The sequence below is a fragment of the Gordionus sp. m RMFG-2023 genome, chromosome 5, assembly GCF_954871325.1.
Source record: "Gordionus sp. m RMFG-2023 chromosome 5, tfGorSpeb1-WG-v2, whole genome shotgun sequence".
NCBI lineage: Eukaryota > Metazoa > Nematomorpha > Gordioida > Chordodea > Parachordodidae > Gordionus > Gordionus sp. m RMFG-2023.
Genome location: NC_088779.1, coordinates 28808996 through 28829956, shown reverse-complemented (window position 1 = coordinate 28829956; position 20961 = coordinate 28808996). Strand labels below are relative to the sequence as shown.

General features: G+C 28.9%; 2 protein-coding genes across 2 annotated transcripts; one reads left to right on the top strand and one right to left on the bottom strand.

The window, feature by feature from the left end:
* The first annotated feature begins 4309 nt into the window (after nucleotides 1-4309).
* Nucleotides 4310-5138, top strand: LOC135930328 (uncharacterized). Its single transcript, XM_065467109.1, has 2 exons — nucleotides 4310-4610; nucleotides 4747-5138. The coding sequence occupies exons 1-2, from the start codon at nucleotides 4310-4312 to the stop codon at nucleotides 5136-5138; spliced, it is 693 nt and encodes a 230-aa protein (XP_065323181.1).
* A 13886-nt stretch (nucleotides 5139-19024) lies between these two features.
* LOC135930327 (beta-1,3-galactosyltransferase 4-like) lies at nucleotides 19025-19813 on the bottom strand. The gene has a single exon (XM_065467108.1). The coding sequence runs from the start codon at nucleotides 19811-19813 to the stop codon at nucleotides 19025-19027; it is 789 nt and encodes a 262-aa protein (XP_065323180.1).
* Between the last annotated feature and the right edge of the window lie 1148 nt (nucleotides 19814-20961).

Below are 20961 nucleotides of genomic sequence, written 5' to 3'. Positions count from 1 at the left end.
TATATTATGATATCATAAATTTTATTCGTAATACGCAGGTTAATTTTATTTTAAAGTATAAAAAAAAACATAATAAAATAATTGTAAAACAATAATATTAAAGGGAAAATAAAATAAATATTTTCAAATAAAATATCCCTACTTAGAGTTTGGCGAAGGAGACCAGATCAAAGGAGGGGAATGGATCTCAAAAAAAATAAACATTTAAATTATCTCGTTCCTAGCTACCCCGTTCCTAGCTACCCCGTTCCTAGCTACCCCATTCCTTGATAATCATATTAGCCCGATGTTATTTAATTTTTATAAAATTCTTATATCATTTATAATTATGCAACTATTTAATACTTTTTTTAATAAATAATAAGTAAAATTCTAACAAATTTTTTTTTACCGAAAAACTAAAATAACACAACAACTTATCAAATAGAGATATGCCTGAATAGAATCCATTAAAGTCTACAAAGCAAAATTTTTAAGCCTAACTCGATTTAAATTTAGTTTACCCCCTTGACATATGTAAATAGCAGTCTAGGCCCGGTTCCAATTTTTTTCTTATGTTTTCCTATTAGTGGATTGCAAAATTGTGTTACCTAAAAATACTAAGGGTAGTTGATACTACATTTTGTCTATTGCAGAATTACTAGCGTAGTGATAATTTATGACTGTACCTAAAATTTTTACTAATAATCATTAAATTTAAATTCAAAATTCTAGATTTTAAAATACCGATGTCTACAAATTGCAAAAGGTTTAATTGGCACTTGAAGATTTCGCTAGATTTAATGAAAATATATATTCCTATATATTTTCTAAAGTTAAGACAGTTCGTTGATGTTTTAGATAATGATGTATTTTAAATAAAAATATATATTTGAAAGAAATCTAATGCAAATAAATATTTTAATCTAAAATGGCTGCAAATATATTTGGAGTGATATATACAAAACATAATTTAATTTTACAAATCTAATATAGTCTGCATATTTGAAGTGATTAATTAATAAAAATAAAATTAATTATAAAATTACAGTATTATATACTTCTATACTTTAGATATTAAGGGTTAATCAATTTTGTCTTATATTTATATAGGGGAGACTGTGGCTATGTGAGACATGGGTTAAACATACAATCATCGTATTATCTGACTTTGAGATTTAAAATTTATAACCTAAATAGGTCTATATATAAAAAATTTATTTCAGCTTCGGACACTTTTAAAATATTTTAATGTCAAAAATAACCTCTTTTAAACTAAAAGTAAAATAAAAGTGTGTTAGATATTTTTTGTTTATTTAGTATTTAATTTATTTAAAATCAGCATATTAAAATGGATATAAGCGTTAAAAGAGAGGGAAAGTGGTTGTGGACACATTTGACCCCTTAACAAGTATTAAATAAAATCTTAAAGATTTTAACAATGAGTTTTTTGTTTTCGGGGATATGGCAGGTGGGATAATTGCCGAACTAAATATTTTCATTATTCACAGTTTTCTATAATTTTTTTTTTTTTAAAATGCCAAAAATTTATGAAAGAAAAATAATCACAAATGTATTTACTAATAAATATTGTATCAAATTTTAAAAATTCACAAAGACAAAAATCCCAGAAAACATAACTCCTTGTTTAAAATCTTTAAAATTTTATTTTATATTTATTAAAATTTAAACCTTCTAATCTATCTAATGAATTTTTCCAATCCCCTTTAAGCTATTTTAGACGTTTAATTTTTATTATCATTGAACCGAAATTTGAGTTATGAAAAATCACCTAATTTAAATGCCATTCTTAGCGTTTTTTAAGAGCTAAAGAGAGAAATGTTTTATTTTAATAATGCCCGACCAATTATTATAAAATATATTTAAAACGATTATTTTTAGATAAAGTTTTTTTTTCTAGTGTTGTATTAGTATTGTAATATTGTAATATTATATATATATAGATTATTTCTTTTAAATTTAAGGTACTTTTGTACTCAAATAGTTTTATTATGCTAAAATTGAACTGTTTTATGATTATTAATACATACACTAACATTTTAAAATGGTTGAAATAAAAGATTTTTAGAAATATAAAAAAGTTATAGGAGCTTTTGTAATACCAACTATTATTAATAGTATATAATTATATGCATAATAAATCATTTGCACATTAAAGAAACTATATAATAATATAATAAGATTAAAAAATTTTATTTGAAAAGTCAGTTCCAATATCAATTAATAATTCGTCAGTAGTTATCGGATTAGATTGATTTGGCTAAACTAATAAAAGATTAATTCTTTCGTAAAATATAACGAGATAAAAATCAAGTTTATCTTAATTTCAAATTATTATTTGGAATTCATTTTCAAATTAACGAAATAATATAATCTTTTTGATAAGGCCTAGTCTTTCTAACCTTACTTTTTTTACATTTATCTCGAATAATTTTACTAATTATTTTTTATAGCTTTTTTTATTTTAATTATTAGAAAAACGACTTACAATTTAAAATAATTAAAAAAAGTCCCTAAAATTTTATTGATAAGAGTAATCACTGTATTACTATATTTATACATAAAAAAAAATTTATAATTAGAAATTTAATTTTTTCATAGAGATATAAATAAAAATAAGAACAGCAATAGAAATGCTGATAAATATTAGCGTAAATAAAATGTTTAGAGAATCCAAGTTTATTATTATGTTAGATCATAGGAGGCTGTCAGTACAAAATTTAATTCCGGTATATTATTGTACTATTTGATACAAAGAACTACGGGCCTCTTATTTTTGATCTTGAGACAAACCAATTATGTATTGTCTTATCCTAAGAGCATTAATTAAATCCCTAGCACCAGTTATTATAAGAAGGTTTATATTAATACTAGTATATTTTTCTATTGGTATTGTATGGATAGTATTATTGGTAAGGTTATGTTGTATGCTTGAAAACAGAATCCCAGAATCCTGATAAGAAACGTAAATTTTTTTTAATCTTTTTCTTCAATGACTGATGAAAGTCATATTGTAAGATAAATTTCGGAGCTTAGAGATGACTCACCGGTCACCGACAGGCTTGGACAGCAGTGTGCTAAAGAAACTTGTCTAATAAACAAAAATGAAGGAAACAAACAAAAATGAAGAAAACAAACAAAAATGAAGGAAACAAACAAAAATGAAGGAAACAAACAAAAATGAAGGAAACAAACAAAAATGAAGGAAACAAACAAAAATGAAGGAAACAAACAAAAATGAAGGAAACAAACAAAAATGAAGGAAACAAACAAAAATGAAGGAAACAAACAAAAATGAAGGAAACAAACAAAAATGAAGGAAACAAACAAAAATGAAGGAAACAAACAAAAATGAAGGAAACAAACAAAAATGAAGGAAACAAACAAAATGAAGGAAACAAACAAAAATGAAGGAAACAAACAAAAATGAAGGAAACAAACAAAAATGAAGGAAACAAACAAAAATGAAGGAAACAAACAAAAATGAAGGAAACAAACAAAAATGAAGGAAACAAACAAAAATGAAGGAAACAAACAAAAATGAAGGAAACAAACAAAAATGAAGGAAACAAACAAAAATGAAGGAAACAAACAAAAATGTGTTATAAATCCGAACTTACATCTGGGTGTTTACTCAGTAGTGGGAGAGCAATTAAGAATTCAAAGTTTGTTAAATCTTTCTTTATTAAAATAAAAGATTAATTCTAATAATAATGATGTTTAATTACTTACCCTTGAGTACCTTAATTATATATAATAATAATTCTAATTTATCAAATTGTATATTTACCTTTTCTTTATTAACTCTTTCCTTTTTTATTAATTTTATCTTCAAAATGTCATCCAATTTATTTTGTGTAAAAAACAATTGCTATTTATATAGTAAAATTATAATTTTTGGAAGAACAAATACATAAAATAAAATCCATCATTTAAATTAATCTTGTTACATAAACTATAAAAAAAATGTAAAATTTGTTTTGCATAAAATAAAATCCATCATTTAAATTAATCTTGTTACATAAACTATAAAAAAAAGTAAAATTTGTTTTGCATAAAATAAAATCCATCATTTAAATTATCTTTGTTCCATAAATATACTTTGCATAATCCAACAAAATGAAGGAGACAAACAAAAATGAAGGAAACAAACAAAAATGAAGGAAACAAACAAAAATGAAGGAAACAAACAAAAATGAAGGAAACAAACAAAAATGAAGGAAACAAACAAGAATGAAGGAAACAAACAAAAATGAAGGAAACAAACAAAAATGAAGGAAACAAACAAAAATGAAGGAAACAAACAAAAATGAAGGAAACAAACAAAAATATCAATATGAAATCTAGGGCGTTCCCTTCAAGCGACGCGCAAGGTGTAGACCTCCATCCTGTGAAAATTAAAATAAATATCAAAGCAAAGAGGACAAGGTTAGCAAATTTGAATATTGGTACACTTAAAGGTAAGACGAGAGAATTGGCTTCGATAAATAAGAGAAAAGTTGATATAGCGTGCATACAATATAAGGAATGGAAAGGTCAGAAGACTTTAATAATTGGAAATGGGTGTAAATCGTACTATAATGGAATTGTTAGCAATAGGAACGGTGTCGGTATCATCCTCAGTCAAGATCTAACCTTCTCCTCAGTAGTTGAAGTCAACAGGATCTCTGATAGACTAATAAAAAATAAAACTCTGCATTGGTCAATCAATACTACACATCCTTTCAATATATGCTCCTCAAACAGGTTGCAAAGAAGAGGAGAAAGATGACTTTAGAGCTATCCTTGATAAAGCTGTAATAGAAATCCTTAAGGATGACCTAGTCATAATAGGTGAAGACTTAAATGCGCATGTGGGAAAACCAAGAGACAGCTACAAAAGGCATCATGGTGGTTTTGAATATGGAGAAAGGAATGATGAAGGAGAGCATGTACTGAAATTTGCGCAAGCCTTCCACCTTGCCTTAACCAACCCCTACTATAGGAAAAAAGACAGTCATTTAATAACATGCGAAAGTGCTACAAGGAAAACACAGATAGATTACTTGCTAATCTCTCGCAGAAGATTAAAAGATTTAATAGACTGCAAAGTCATCCAAGGAGAAGATATCGCCGAACACAAGCTACTAGTCAAATAAATTCACTCAAAACAAGATAAAACTGGAACCATGCATCAAATGGGGCAAATTAAAAACAATGACAGATGCCTTTGCAATCAATGCAAACATTGAAACAATAGATTCCTCACAAGTCAGCGAAAAAATGTGGACAGACCTTTCATCCAGATTAATAGACACTGCCAAATCGACACTAGGCTTGACAAGGGGAGGCAACAAATTATACAAAGAACTATGGTGGTGGAATGAAGATGTACAAACCACTATAAAGGAGAAAAAAGCCCTATATAAAATATGGTTCAAATCCAAAAACTTAGATAACATGACAAATTACAAAAAATCCAAGAGAATAGCTACAAAGGCGGTGGCTAGGGCCAAATCTATGGCATACGATGACATGTATGAAGAACTACATACCAAAGAAGGGCAAAATAAAATATACAGATTAGCCAAACAGCGGGAAAAGAACTCTAGGAATATAAACCGAGCTCCGAAATTAATCAAAGATAAATATGGGAAATTGTTAATAAAGGATAAAGAAATAATGAATAGATGGAAAGAATATTTTCATGAGTTTCTCAACTTTAATCCCCACATACTACATCAAGACGAACACCCCATGACAAAACCTTATACAACCTAAAACATAACAAGAAATAATCACATGTCTCAAGCATATGAAAAACGACAAAGCTAGGGGTCCAGGCGATATTCCAATAGAACGCCTTAAAGTACTAGGAGATGATGGAATACATCACCTCACAAATCTGTACAATAAAATACTGGGAAATAAAGAGGTCTCTCATAAATGGAGGCAGAACTATCTAGTTCCTATCTTCAAAAATAAGAGGACCACAATATTGTCAAAATTACAGGGTCAAAATCACACTGTCTTAAACTTTACGAAAAAATAATAGAAAAAAGGTAAGAGACATACTCGAAATAGGAGATACTCAGTTTGGCTTTATGTTTGGAAAATCAACAACTGATGCTATCGCAATTAGGCAAATGAGTGAAAAATACGGGGAAAAGAACAAAAATAGAATCCCAAGAAAACTTATCTGTTGGGAGCTACGCCACAAAAAGGTTCCTGAGAAAATATATAAGAATAATACAGGATATGTATATGGGCCATACAACAATGGTCCGTAGCACAACAGGTACTTCAACAGGCTTCACAATAGCCGAAGGAGTTCATCAAGGGTCGGCTCTCAGCCCACTTCTCTTCATTACAGTAATAGATGTATTAGCACAGTCTATACCTCAAACAGTCCCGTGGAATATGATATTTGCAGATGATATTGTGATACTTGTCGAATCCAAGGATGAAATGAAAGAAATATTAGTGAGTTGGATAAATATCCTAGAAAAGCACGGACTAAAAGTAAATAGAGAAAAGACGGAGTATATGGTGATAGGAGGAGATGAAACAGAGAGTATTGATATAAATGAATGGCAGATATTGGCAATTGAAAGCTGCAAATATTTGGGCTCCATTATACAAACAAACGGCACAATAGAAAAAGAGATAAAGAATAAAATTAATCAAGGGTGGTTAAAGTGGAGATCTTTATCTGGAGTGCTGACAAAAGAATCCCACACAAATTAATGGTAAAAATTAGTTCCATAGTACAACCAACTATTCTATATAGTTCGGAAATATGGCTAACCAAAGAATCAGACGAGAGAAGTCTACAAACTATGGAGATGAGAATGCTGAGGATGATTGCTGGGGTAACAAGAAAGGATAAAGTGCGCAGTACAAGAATACTAAGTAGTCTAAAGGTAGTGCCCATTAAGGCTAAGTTAAAACAGACTTAGGTGGTATGGGCACACAATGTGAAGGCCTATGACTACATAGGAAATAAGGTTGAGAGTTTGGAAGTGATGGGCAAACGTAAAAGAGGAAGGCCAAAACTTCAATGGGGCCATAAAGTTAGAGCCAATATAAAAAAGTATTAATTAGATAAAAGAGATTGTATGAATAACATAAAGTGGAGAGAGATTTTGAAGGAGCCTACCACCAGAAAAGGGTGAAATCTAAAGGGAAAAAAATAAATTTCTTGTTATAATATTTTATCTCGCAAAAATTTACAGTTTATTTAAATATATATTTCATTTTTTAAACCTCAAACATTACTGATTATAAGAAAGTTTTTCAACCAAAAAAATTGGTATTTAAGTTACCTCTACTAGTAAATATGATTAGGCAAAATTTCTAGATTGTATAAAATGTTCAGATATCCAAATTGACAGAATTTACAGAATAGAAACTTTTCTCAGACTTCTTGTGCTACAGGAAGAAAAATTTGCAAAAAGCATGCCCGACAAGATGGTGTGGAGCCTTTGATATCAAACTGTTACAGCATTTTTGGATCTAGAAAAGCCTATTCTTGAGATTTTTTTATATAAAGCTGATACATTAGATTCAATATGTCTGCCGATTTTTTTTGCATTAGAATTTTATGATAAAATATTTAATTACACAACAATTTTATGCAATATTTTTCAAAAATAGATATGGATTTGGCCTAAGTAAGAATCACGAATATTATTATATTACAACTTAGAAGATATTATGTGATTATTGAGGCGAAAGCGAAATTATATGATTTTGAGATTCGGAAGCATATAATTGCACTATGCAGACAAATCCAATATTAACATGGAATCAATAGAGGACTTTACTATAAAATTACCGTTTTATTCCATTTTTGGTTATATTTTTGACTCAAATCAATGAAGGCGTGATTCATCAAATGGCTCCATCCAATTTACAAATATTAACTCTTTTTATCTGAGGATAGATAAAATCTTGATGTTGAAAAATAAAAATATTTAGCTAAATTTTATTCAGAGAATATAAATATATCGGAAAACCAATTATTTGCAGAATTAAATTTTGGCATGATAAATTAATTTTAGTAAATAATTTTTTAAGAAACGCAGTGGAGATATTGCCTAATATTTTGAAGTTTTTTCGAGCATACTTAAAATTACTGTATATTTTGGCAACATTATAGTCAAGGCACAAATGAGTGAACTTTACAGAGAATAAAATCCTATCTCAAAATTACTCTTAAAATTGATTTAATGAACTAGCTTTACTTTACTTAATATACATGGAGATCCAATCCCCAACACCGAACAAATTATTGAAAAATTGATTACTGTGATATATATACCGGTATAATATCTATTTTTAATATCATTAAATATTTTGTATTTTCTAATATTTAACTATTTGTGTTCGAAATATTCATTTTTTAAAATAGATTGGTTCTTTTATATGATGATTAATTCTAATAAATTTTTATTCCTCCAAAATAAATCATTTAAATATAAAAAATATTACAATTCCCCCCCCCCTTACCCCCCGTTGAAAATTCCTGGCTGCTAATTTTTTTACCTAAAAACGAATTTATTAAATCAAAATAGTGGATCTAAATATTAGTTAAACTATTATTTTTTTTTAAATAATTTGGTCTCCCTTCCCGGAGTAAAATCCATACGTCACAAAAAAGTTAAATTAAAATATGGCAATCATACCTTCAAATTATACTTCAACCAAGGCTAAAAAAAAGTTAGAATCTTTTTCCAAATTCTCTGATCCTTTTTTAAACCCTTCGTGTTATTTCACCCAACTATTATCAATTTATGATTTGTAATTAAAGATGTTTAATTGTATTAAACAGGGCGTTGTAAACGGTCCAGTTTTATTCCGTCTTAATTTATAATTTTAAAATGGTTTTATTTGGTTTTAGTTATTCTTGAACAAATTATTTCATTTTAGTTCTATTTTAATTTAGAAAATTTCCATCAATTCTTAGGTTCGTTTCGATTTGAAAATTTAAATAGGTTTCTTTTAAGGTTCGTTCCTGTTTTTTCTAAGTATTTAATCAAATTTTTAATAATGAACCTGATTTAAATGATATTTCATATCAAAATATAATCTTATCTCTAGCCTACACCCCCTCCCTCCAATGCCTTACCCCCTATTCCCATTTTAAAAAATGGATGCAAGCTGTCCCTACCCTCTCCCGTGCTCATATAGACGCTGTGTTGACTCTGTGTTTCTCGAAACATTTGTCTAGTGAATGTATTTTATAGAAAAACTTTATTCGCGAATCGAACATTCGCGAATACTGATCAGTAATGAAGACTATTGTCATGTTCTATGTTTTTTTATATATATATTATATCGGTATATATATATGTTTTTGTTTGTAAATTCATTATATTTATTTTTATCACGCGCAATAATTTGGTTTTGCTAAATAATTGACGCATTTATTTGATTTTGGATTGTAAGACTGTATTTTTCAAGAATTATTTTTTTTGTTATTTATGGAATTATAAGGTATATAAAGTATAAAAGAAAAGAAGCCATGTTAGGCGACAATTATTCATATCCTATTGTTTTAATTTTGAATTTAATAAAATCTATTCTACCCGAACTGTTTGTGCGAAGAAAAATAATTTCTAGGCGGACAACGCTCGAATTAAATAGCGATTTTTTTTATATAGCGAAACCCTGCATCGCGAACTCTTTTAAGCCATTACATAACTGCGAAACTTATAACGCGAATCAATGAATCACTAAAGCTTTATAGAGAAATCATTATCGCGAAACCCAAATTGCGAAGAACAATATAGCTATTTTGTAAATTTATTACGGAGGAGTCGATATCACGATAATTTATATCAGTGTCTATCATTTTAAGGCATTTATTTTTAAGATCATTGAAATGTATTCAGAACAATAATATAAAGTGATTTATTTCATATAATAAAATATATATATATTTTTATAAATTGTAATAAATTGTAGCTTTAAGCAAATATAAAAATCAATTTGTTTAAATACATTACATTTCTCCCCACTAATAATTGAATTCATCATAATAACGTAATGGGGGTTTCGAAACTCTTTTTTCTAGAGTTGTATTTCCATTATGTTCTGCAATGTCCAAATCCTCAGTCATTGTTATGGGTGTTTCTTTAGCTTGTACATGAGCTTCCCTCAGTTGGTCAGCATGCTTGTTTTTAACAATACCCTCAGACTGAACATCATACAATATCGCACTTTTCCATTGAACCACTGTCCCTTAATGCCATCCCCCACATTTTTTACCCAACCCTTTTGCTTCTCTTCAAATTCACGGGGCTCAACGTTCCTATCATTATAATTTTTTTCCATAACGCGTTTTCAGTCCTTTCTCTAGTAGATAATTCCCATTGATCTAACGTCGTCCTGAGCGGCCTTCCAAACATCATTTCGGCAGGGGATTTACCGGTAGTTGCAATTGGAGTATTTCGGTGTTTAATTAAAAGATTCGTTGAATTTAACTGGTCCGAAGTCCCATTTCTGCTTCCAGCATAGAAACGTGTCTTTATCGTACGTATATAGCGCTCAGCCAAACCACTCGACTTGGGACTATGGGGCCGGTCTAAAATGTTTTATATTATTTTTAAAAAGAAACGTTTTGGATTCAGATCCAGTAAACTGAGTACCGTTTGTTGTAATTATTCAATTTTTCCTAATTTTTTTTGTATTGTTATGTAATTATTTTTTTTGAATATTATAATTTTTTTATATTTGAATATTAGAATTAGTTATTATTATATTATAATTTTAGTTGGGCATTGTTAGTTCGCCATTCAAATTCGCAATTTGAATATTAAAAAGATATATATATATAGGAAACAAAATCATTAAAAAAAGCATTCATTGTAATTCACCCAACAATTATTTTAATCCATCCAATAATTATTTTAATTATTATTTCAAGACAAAAATAAAGGTTTGATTATATATATATTTTAATATTTAATCTTTCTTTTTTTTTATAATAATAAAACGTCATAATCTAACACTGGTCCGAAGAGTAAACATACTCAGGGGCCGCAGATATTCGGTCTAATAAATAGACTATATAATTAAATTTAGAAGAAATAAATTGTGATTAGAAGTCAATTTTTTTTATATATCAGCGTATTTAAGGTAAAAAAAAAAAATGTATATATATGTATATTCTTTTCTTTTATTTTTAATGCCGTTTTATGCTTTTATTTTAATCATAATATTAATTACATTGTTGTATAATTTTGGCCGCATCATTAAGTTATTTGTGATTAAAATTATTTTGAATTCTTTGTAATGTATCTAAGTCAAATTATTTTTGGGAATTTATTGTTGGAAAATATAATGGTAATAATATTTTCGGTAATAGTTTTAGCATTTTTATTAGGTTTAATTTTAGGTAGAAATACATCGTACATCAAAATAGAAAATAAGGAATTAGATAAGATAAAAAATATATTAAATGAGGAAAATAAGGAGAGAAACATAAACATTGCTAGAAGTACAGAGAATTTCAGACGAATTGGTTGCTATAGCTGTGGTCAGCCAGGCCATATGTCGCGTGATTGTTATTTAACAAAGGATTTGAAATGCGCGAGATGTGGCAAGAATGGCCATTTAACTATAAGATGTAGATTAAGCAATATGATTGTGAGATGTAATATTTGTGGCCAGGATGGACACACTCAAGAGAAATGTAACAAATGACTAAGAAAGAAATATTTTAATATTGAATTTTGTAACAATAATAATTTTTTTAATGTTGATAATTTAGTAGCAAATAAGAATAAATATTTTAATTTTAATAATAAATTTGGTAATAATAGTTTTTCTAATTTTAGTTCAGGTAAGAATAAGCATTTTAATTTTAATGATAGATTTGATAATTATAATAATTTTTTTAATGTTAATAATTGTAGTAAAAATAAGTATTTTAATTTTAATAATGATAATTTGGATAATGTTGATATTGCTAGTGCAAGTAAGAATAATTATTGTAATATGAACGATAAATTTTGTGATAATAAAAAGTGTTTTAACGTTGATAATTATAATTCAAGCGATATTAATAGAAGTGATATAAAAATAAAAAGTAGAGATTTTAAAATATATAGAATTAAAAATGTAACTTGTGTAGATGTGCGAAAAATGGAATTAGAGAATTTTTTAATGGAATAGATGCCCGAGAGTAAAGATAAATATGGATGAAGCAGAAATTCGTTTTTTATTAGATACAGGAGCAGAAATTAGTTTGATAAGTATTAAGGATTTTAGGAGATTTTGGCCAGAGAATTTGTTACAAAAAAGATAAGAGCCTAACAATTGGATGGTAGCGTGGTGAAAATTTTAGGGTATTATAGGGTAAGGTTACCAGGAGTTAATAAAAGTATAAATTTGTGGATAACTACGTTGAAGATTGAACAAATTTTAGGTTGGTGTGATATAAGAACGTTAGGTCCAGTTTATAATTGGTGTAATTTTTTCGAAACTATCCCTGGAAGTAATGATGAAAATAGTGAAATAATAAGGAGTGATTTTGAGAAAATTAAGTTACCTAGTATAGAAGATAAACAAGAATTAGTTCTCGATAAACTTAGAAATCGAAAAATAGAATTTATTGATAATAGTGAAAAAATAAGGAGTGATTTCGAGAGAATTAAGTTACCTAGTATAGAAGATAAACAAGAATTAGTTCTCAATAAACTTAGAAATCGAACAGAATTTGTTGATAATAGTGAAATAATAAGAAGTGATTTCTATAGATTTAAGTTACCGATTATAGAGGATAAACAAGAATTAGTTCTCGATAAACTTAGAAATCGAACACCAGAGTTTTTGATTAAATATAGAGTCAAAGAGAATAAGATGTCAAAAGATATAAATTCTATTGAGGTAACACCAATCAATCAACAGACAGAGAAGTAAAGCAGCAGAACAGGAAGAGATGTCGAAAATAAAAACAGCAATGGAATAAGTATCATTTTAGATCAACATTTGGAGGTTTTTAAAGAAGAGTTGGGTACATTAAAAAATGTGGAAATAGATATAAAATTAGTAGAGAACTACCAGGCTTAATTTTGTGCAGTAAGAAGATTGCCATTTTCTAGGATAGGAGAGATTGATACAGAATTAAATAAATGGTTAAAAGAAGGTATAATAAAACCGATAGTACATAGCGAATGGGCAACACCGTTAGTGCCAGTAAGAAAACCTGATAATCGTCTGAGGATATCCATAGATTATAGGATTTCACTAAATCCTTGGATTATAACGGTAAAGTATCCTTTACGGAGAATAGAACAACTGTTGGCAAATTTGAAAGGAGCGATTTTTTTCTCGAAGATAGATTTCTCTAATGCGTATTTACAGATTAAAGTTAATGAGAATACAAGTAAAATGTTAACGATAACAACACATAGGGGTTTATTTACGTTTTGTAGGCTACCATTTGGTTTAAAAGTTTCGGCGCCAATTTTTCAAAGGACTATATATTTCAGCAAGCTCATAACCATAATAATTAAATTCATAGTAAATAATGGAGATTTTAATTGAATTTATTATCTAAAAAATAAATTCTTTATATTCACAAAATATCGATAGTTGGTAGTAGAGATAGATTAATTTAAGTTATCCTTTACAAATTCTCTAAAAAGAGTATCAATAAATTTAAAAAATAAAAAGAATAATAGTAGAGACACCGCCGCTGAAGGCGGCGGAGATTTTTTAGGGGGGTAAGCAAAGGTTTTTGGAGGGGGTTTACATCCAGTGAAAATCCTGTCACGTAGACGCTGCCCAAAACGAACGTAATTCTTTATCATTAGACGGTGTTTTATAATTTTTTTAGAGCTAAATCTTATCTTCGGTCGTGAATTCCGAATTCATCGATAACGTGACCCTAAATAAGTAACTGACTTTTGTCCAATTTTAATTTTATCGGGCGTCGTTGTCAGTCCAGCCTTATCAAATCTTCTTAATACTTCTTCTAGATTAACTATATGATCAAAATTATCCTCGCCTTCAATATATTACATCGTCTAAAAATACACTAACCATAGGAATTCCCTTTAATAGGTTTTGCATAAAGCGTTAAAATATTATCGGAGCGCTAGTCAACCCAGAATGAATTCTTTGGTATCGGTAATAACCGACAAGAGTCTAAATACTAAAAGGTCTCTTCATTCTGGACTAACTCCGAATTGTAAAAATGCATCTCTTAAATCTATCGTTGAAAATATTTTACCACCCGCGATCCTATTTGTGAGGTCGACGAAAGTTGGTAGTAAATCGTTATCTATCCCTAAATATTTCTTGACTGTTAAACGTAAATCTCCGCATATCCGCACGGCACCGGATTTCTTTAAAATATTAACCGTTGGCGTAGCCCAAGTAATTGGAGTCTTTGTTGGATCCACCTTCTCGATAACGCCTTCATCTAAAAACTTGCGGAAATTTTGAAACAATAGTATTTAAACTGGAATCCATCATATTTATATTATTAATACGAACTTCTTCAGGAAGTTTCATATCAAATTCTTTAAGAAAGGGCAATCCAAAAATAAGGGAATTCTCACCCTTAACTACGCAAATAGGTAAAAAATTTTGAAAATGAATCACTAAAGCTTTATAGCGAAATCATTAACGCGAAACCCAAATTGCGAAGAACGATATAGCTATTTTGTAAATTTATTATTACGGAAGAATCGATAACACGCGAAAATTTATATCAGTGTCTATCATTTTAAGGCATTTATTTTTGACAGTCTTGTTAAGGAGCGGCGCTCCGGGCGCCACTTTTTTCAAAAAAAGCTGGAGCGCCCCTCCTTTTTAAAAATGAGGAGCGGGAGCGGGAGTAGCTCCTCCTTTAAATTTAATATATAAATTATATTATTTTTTAAATATTTATTATATTTGTTAATTAAAATTTAATGAAAATTTTATTTTATTTTATTTAAATTTATTCATTATTAAATGTTGAGCCGAGTTTTATATTGATTTTTCATCTAATCATTTGAAACATTAAACGTCAGTTTTTCCTTTTTATTGAAAATTTTTTGAAAAATCTTGTAAGTCATATTAATATTCATTTTATAGATATATAAATTGGGAATGGATAAAAGATCCAAAAAATATGGAACTAAAAGCCAGATTAATTAATTTTTTAAGGAAACAAATACCCGACGGAAAAATAGCTACAACTAGTTCACGGGAACCTTGTAATGATTTGGAAGATTTCTTTGGATTCCATGAAATCGATTACTATGAAAATAATATATTGGATAGATATTTTTTAAATAATGATAGCAAAATTACTATTTTTGAACATTTCCATGAATTAAAAAATATTTATATTAAATACAATACCCCGCTTCCCTCTAGTGCTCCTGTGGAGCGCCTATTTAGTATCGCAAAACATGTCTTATGGGAGAAGCGTGGGTGTTTGTTAGATTCTAATTTAGAAAATTTATTACTTTTAAAAGCTAATAAAAGATTATAAATATTTTGATATATCATATAATATAAATAAAACGTTTTGATAAAAAAATATGATTTTGTTTCGTGTACCTTCTAAAAAAATGAAAATCAAAGGAGCGGTTATGGAGCGGCACTCCATTAGTTGGAGCGGGAGCGCTCCTTTTAATATGTAGTAGCGGGAGCGGGAGTCGCTACTTTTAAAAAGGAGCGTTAACAAGACTGATTTTTGAGATCGTATATTGGAGCGACGTATGTTCCTCAAACTATTACAATGAGGAGTGATATACCCCCCATATGATATACCCCTATGTCATTTTGATGCACTCTCCTCCTTAAAGAATGATAAGCATGGGATTGAAAATCCTACGAGGTTGGGAAATATTGATTTCAGCATTTCTATCAGCTGTATTTGTCGAGGGAGGCATAATTATATAACATTTTTTAAAGAATATGTTGAAAGATCGAGATTTTGAATATTTTTTTAACCTTAATAAATGTATAATGGTTCTCGAGCTTAAAATTGGTTTACAAAATTTATGATACCAAATATAATTTTTTGGGCTACCCTTGTCCTAGGCCTTCCTTAACTAGAAAGTCTTTAAGAATCCAGGATTTATTGATTAGTATCAAAACTATTTCATATGATCAGGTTTAAATTATATTTATTTATTCATATCCCCATATCGATATCCATCCAAATCTTTATTACTTCCATAATAAAATGTTTTTTTTTAAAAAAAAATCAAACAAAGATAATTAAAACTCCAACAATTTTCTTATAGAAAATATATTGAAAAACGTCCATAAATGTCAATTACAAATAGACAGTTAGAACAATTAGTTAACCTTGATCCTTCACTGGTGAAAGTGACATCGGTTATCGCTTATATATATATTGCCTGCTGATTAGATACTTTTCCAATATAGAAACATCATAAAAAAAATTACGATTTGTATTAATTCCATTTTGTTAAAAAAAAAGAAGAAGGTACAATTAGTTGCAAATTGTGCGGAAGCGTTTAGTAAAAAAAAACACATTGTTTTTAAATTGAGAGAGTCTTTATAATATTGGTAAGAACTTAGTGTATTTAGTATTATTTGTTTTCATATTCATTTATGGTAAATAATTTAAACACACATGTTCCGATAATGGTATACCCTAGAATTCTAATATAAGTATTAAATGAATTATATTTTAAAATTTTTAAGATGATCATCGTATAATTATTTATAATAAAGTACAAATCAGTTATATAACGTATATTTATTTAGCCACTATTGGAGAACGAAGATAATCGAACTCCGTGAATTTTCTTTGGGCTCAGAGTAAGGAGGATATACTAGTGATAAAGATGAAGGTTGCATAATAGGTAATCTCAGTGGTAGGCACTTTTTCGAAACCTGACATTGAGAAAGAGTTTATATTCATGAAATAATGAAATCATCTAGTAAAACAAAACAATTATGCCTTAAAATACAATCGATTTGATTCTACAATATTCCTAAAGATTCTTTTTCGTCAGAAGCTAACTTACAAATTTATCTTTTCTAATGGAGTATTTTAAAAATATATTTGATCATTATTCTGTACTTATTTATCATTTATTGAAATACCGAAAGACGCTTGAAGGGCAGGGCCGTAGCTACGAGGAGACCCAAGAGGGGCAGACTCCCCCCCCTCCCCTTAGCAAAAAAATTATTTAATTCACCATTAGCGATTCAATCAAAATGAAAATACAGTTAAATTTTTAGAAAATAATATTTATTTAATTTATATAAATTTAATAAACAAGTTGTGAAAAACCTGAACTTAATTATTCGTTATATTTTTTTGTGAAGAAATCCAAGAAAATAATAGGGATCATTAATTTACAAAGTCTTTCTGCTGAAAGCGATCACTAATTGTATTTTAAAACAACCTAATAGATTAAATATTGATTCATCGAATATAATAAGCCAAGCATATAATAACATCATGTCTGGCCAAAATAGAAGAAGTACAAACCCGGCTTCAAAATAAATTAATAAAAAATGCCACCTTGCTACCACCACAAGTTGCATTCTTGTGGTTCAAAATTGCTCTTAAATATTAAGCCGATTTAGGCTGCCTAAGCATGTCAGAATATTTACTAAAATTTACTTTTAATGGCATAGAGCGCATTATTTTACATGTTCAAGATGTATATATATATGTTGGAGGTAATAGGCTGGGGAGTAAATTTATTAAGCTAAAAAACTGATCTCCCTTCCCCCCACCATAACTTAGAGACGCTAGAAAGAAATTACTAAGTTATTTTTTTTTCTCACATCAGATATACCAACTCTTGCTTACTTAATAGACAATAAGTAGCGAAATACCCGTTAAAATTTCGGGTCCTATATGGGTAAATTATTATCGAATATGTTGTATTTCTTATAATAAATGCATTCGCGTAAAATATTCATTGTTTCAGGGCAAGTGTCTTGCGATAATATATTCGCAGTAAAATTAATCACTACAACGGTAGATAAAATGGGTTTGAGATAGGTTTCACTAAAATGTATTCGCCCCGAATTATACGCAGTCTAGGTTTCGCGGATTCGTGATATTGTCTTCGCTGTAAATATTTTGCGGGGAAAAAAATCGCCTAATTGGTGCGATATTACCTTCGCTTTAAAATTCTTTCGCGATAAACGACACATTCATGATAATAGTTTCAGTAAAAAAACGGCGATAAAAATTTCTCTGAACTGACTAGAGACGAATAATTTTCCCTTTTATTTATTTAAATCAAATTGATTTTAATTTGTCATAGTTTGAAACTTAATTATTAAAGGCAAAAAAATGAATTTTGCTATCCCCGTAAAAACAAAACTAATCCTTTTGGATTGAGGAGTTAAATATTTTGAATTAGAGGTTTCCAAAGATAGGAATATAAATGTTGAACAATGTATTACACAACTTATTTAAGATCAAGCGTATGCTTAATTTCTGGGGAAATACTATTATCACATTCAAAATCAAGTATATTGGAGTGTATTTCGTATTGGGATGTCTTTCAATCTTAAACAAGTTACTAAAGGCAATTTTTTAAATTCAAAAAAAAATTTGATTTGGCACTTGATATGTAATTTAGTATCTATTAGAGTTCCCATACTGTTGTTAATTTCACACAATTTTGCTGTTAACTTTAGAACTCCTCTAAATTTGCATAGATATAAATAAATTTAAAAAACGCAAAGGTTAATGGCCAAAGTTGTCTGATATTTAGAGGGAAAGTCTTTACCCATGCTGGAGTAAATTTCAGGCTAAACCAGATTATAAAAATTTTAAAAATGGCCCCCGGATAATGATTGAAAAATCTAAAGATTTCCAATCCCCATGAATTACATAACATTACATATGTTCAGTGCATAGCTGACATTGTGCGATTCGAAATTTTGAGAAAATCATTTATCTCATGAACTTGTGTCATAAAACATGTAACTCCTATGATCGAGCATACTAGATATATTAGCATAGGCATGCCCTATGTCAACCATAGATATATTGAGCAGTTGAGACAGCATCCCAGTTACATAAAAGTCCTCATTAGCTATGTAATTGGTGAATCGTGACATGTTGCACATATTTCCCAAGGTATGTAAATGATAACTTGAAAGGTAAACTGAACCGAGATAAAATCGGGAAGTTCAGTATGGACAGAAAGTTCTTATGTTTATAATCCCTCATGGGATAACAATGATGTGTGACATCGCATATAAATACCGGGAAAGTGATCGAGTCCTGTTGAGACATGGAGAGGTTATTTATACTTATATTTTCATGGTAATTTAATAAGGTTTCAATCAAGGAAGCTAGATTTGGCAATGTATCATCATCAATTTTTAGCAAATATTTTTTGAAGCAGGGCGATTTAAATAAGGGAAAAATCTTATTTTGAATGCCACGCATTAGGGCGAACGTGATGCCAGACATTGTTTTGTAAGTTAAATTAGCATAAGTATCCATGATGTTGATCTTCAAAATGTCTTGGAATAACCCGATTTCCGATTCCAACTTTAATTGTGATGAAATATTTTCTTGTTCAGATAAAGAAGAGTTGTAAGGGGCCTGACCAACAATAAAAACGTGCCTTACATAATGGGTTCTATTCTCTACGGATATATTGCCATTAAATTCCCAGGTGTCTCTGATGACTTCGCGAATTCTAAAATTGTTCCATGAGGAAATTATCAGTGCTAAAATGTATATGGATGTACAATTTCCGGCACAACAATCTCTTTCATCATTTTTTAGCATATTTGTTAGAAATAAATCAGTGGAAGGCACCGCCGTAAACCGAATCTCCGATACATTAAATAGAGAAAAATTGCGCATGGTAATATTCCTCGTTTGATCTGGATAATCGGTAAAAACTTTGCTCAATAAAAAGTCGTCTTGACTATCATAATAAATGATGACAATGAAGATACAGATAATTATTAAATATCTAGATGACCATTTTACATTTTTAAATACCCGGAAAGTAACCATCAATTCATGTAAAGTGTGAAATCTGAGATACAAAAAAAACATATAATTAAAATGGTGTTAAAAATTATTTATGAACAATTATTTTTTCCTGATTAAATTTTTGAAAATTCATATATTCGTAACCTGTTATCTTTATATCAAGGTCACCAATAATTCCAATTTTTCAATATTTAGTCAACAATTTTTGTAGTTTGTTTGAAATGATTTAATTTTAAATAAACCGTGAAAAGAGTGAATAAATAATTTATATGAATTAATCTAACCCTAAAAATTAAAATAGTAACATAAATAAAACAGAATTATGTTTCTTAAACAATAAGCCACAAAAGTTGGAAGGCTACAAAATCATTGCTCCTGACAGCTTAACCTTACTTGGGTCCCCATTAGCTAATGCGACCAAATCGGAAGATTTTCTCAACAAGATTTTTAAAAGCTTTTACAGTATGGAGCACATTCTTAGTCTCCTACCAGCTCATCAATCTTTATTTTTAATTCGCAAATGCCTGTACATACCTAAATTTATGCATATTTTCCGATCATCATCTTTTTTCAAAAACAATGAATTCATATCTAAAATTCAGGATAAATTTAAAATATTTCTGGAAAAAATTTTAAACATAAATTTAAACTCATTCAATTGGTCACTTGCTCAGCTACCTTCTAAACTAGGAGGTTTAGATTTTTTTTCCGCTCAATCTTTTATCCTTATCATCATTCGTATCATCTAGATTATCTAACAATTCTATTATTTCTGGCTTCATATGCCCTACCGATCGTTTATTAGACGACGCTATTGACAAATGGAAGGCAAACACACCCATTAACACCGTATTACCATCAATCATCACACACAAAAAATTTTTCACACCTTTAATCTCTAAATACCAGACAGATATATCAGTCAATCCACCTTTAGATTGCATTCAACTCCTTCAATTATCTGACAGACTTGGTGGTCATGAATGGTTAGAATCACTCCCTAGTCGCAACCT

What these genes read in the sequence shown, in the direction of transcription:
- LOC135930328 (XM_065467109.1), top strand. Translation starts at nt 4,310, where the DNA reads ATGAAGGAAACAAACAAAAATATCAATATGAAATCTAGGGCGTTCCCT. An exon ending in TAGCAATAGGAACGGTGTCG is followed by an intron (nt 4,611 to 4,746) that starts GTATCATCCTCA and finishes CTCCTCAAACAG; the next exon opens with GTTGCAAAGAAGAGGAGAAA.
- LOC135930327 (XM_065467108.1), bottom strand. Translation starts at nt 19,813, where the DNA reads ATGCGCAATTTTTCTCTATTTAATGTATCGGAGATTCGGTTTACGGCG.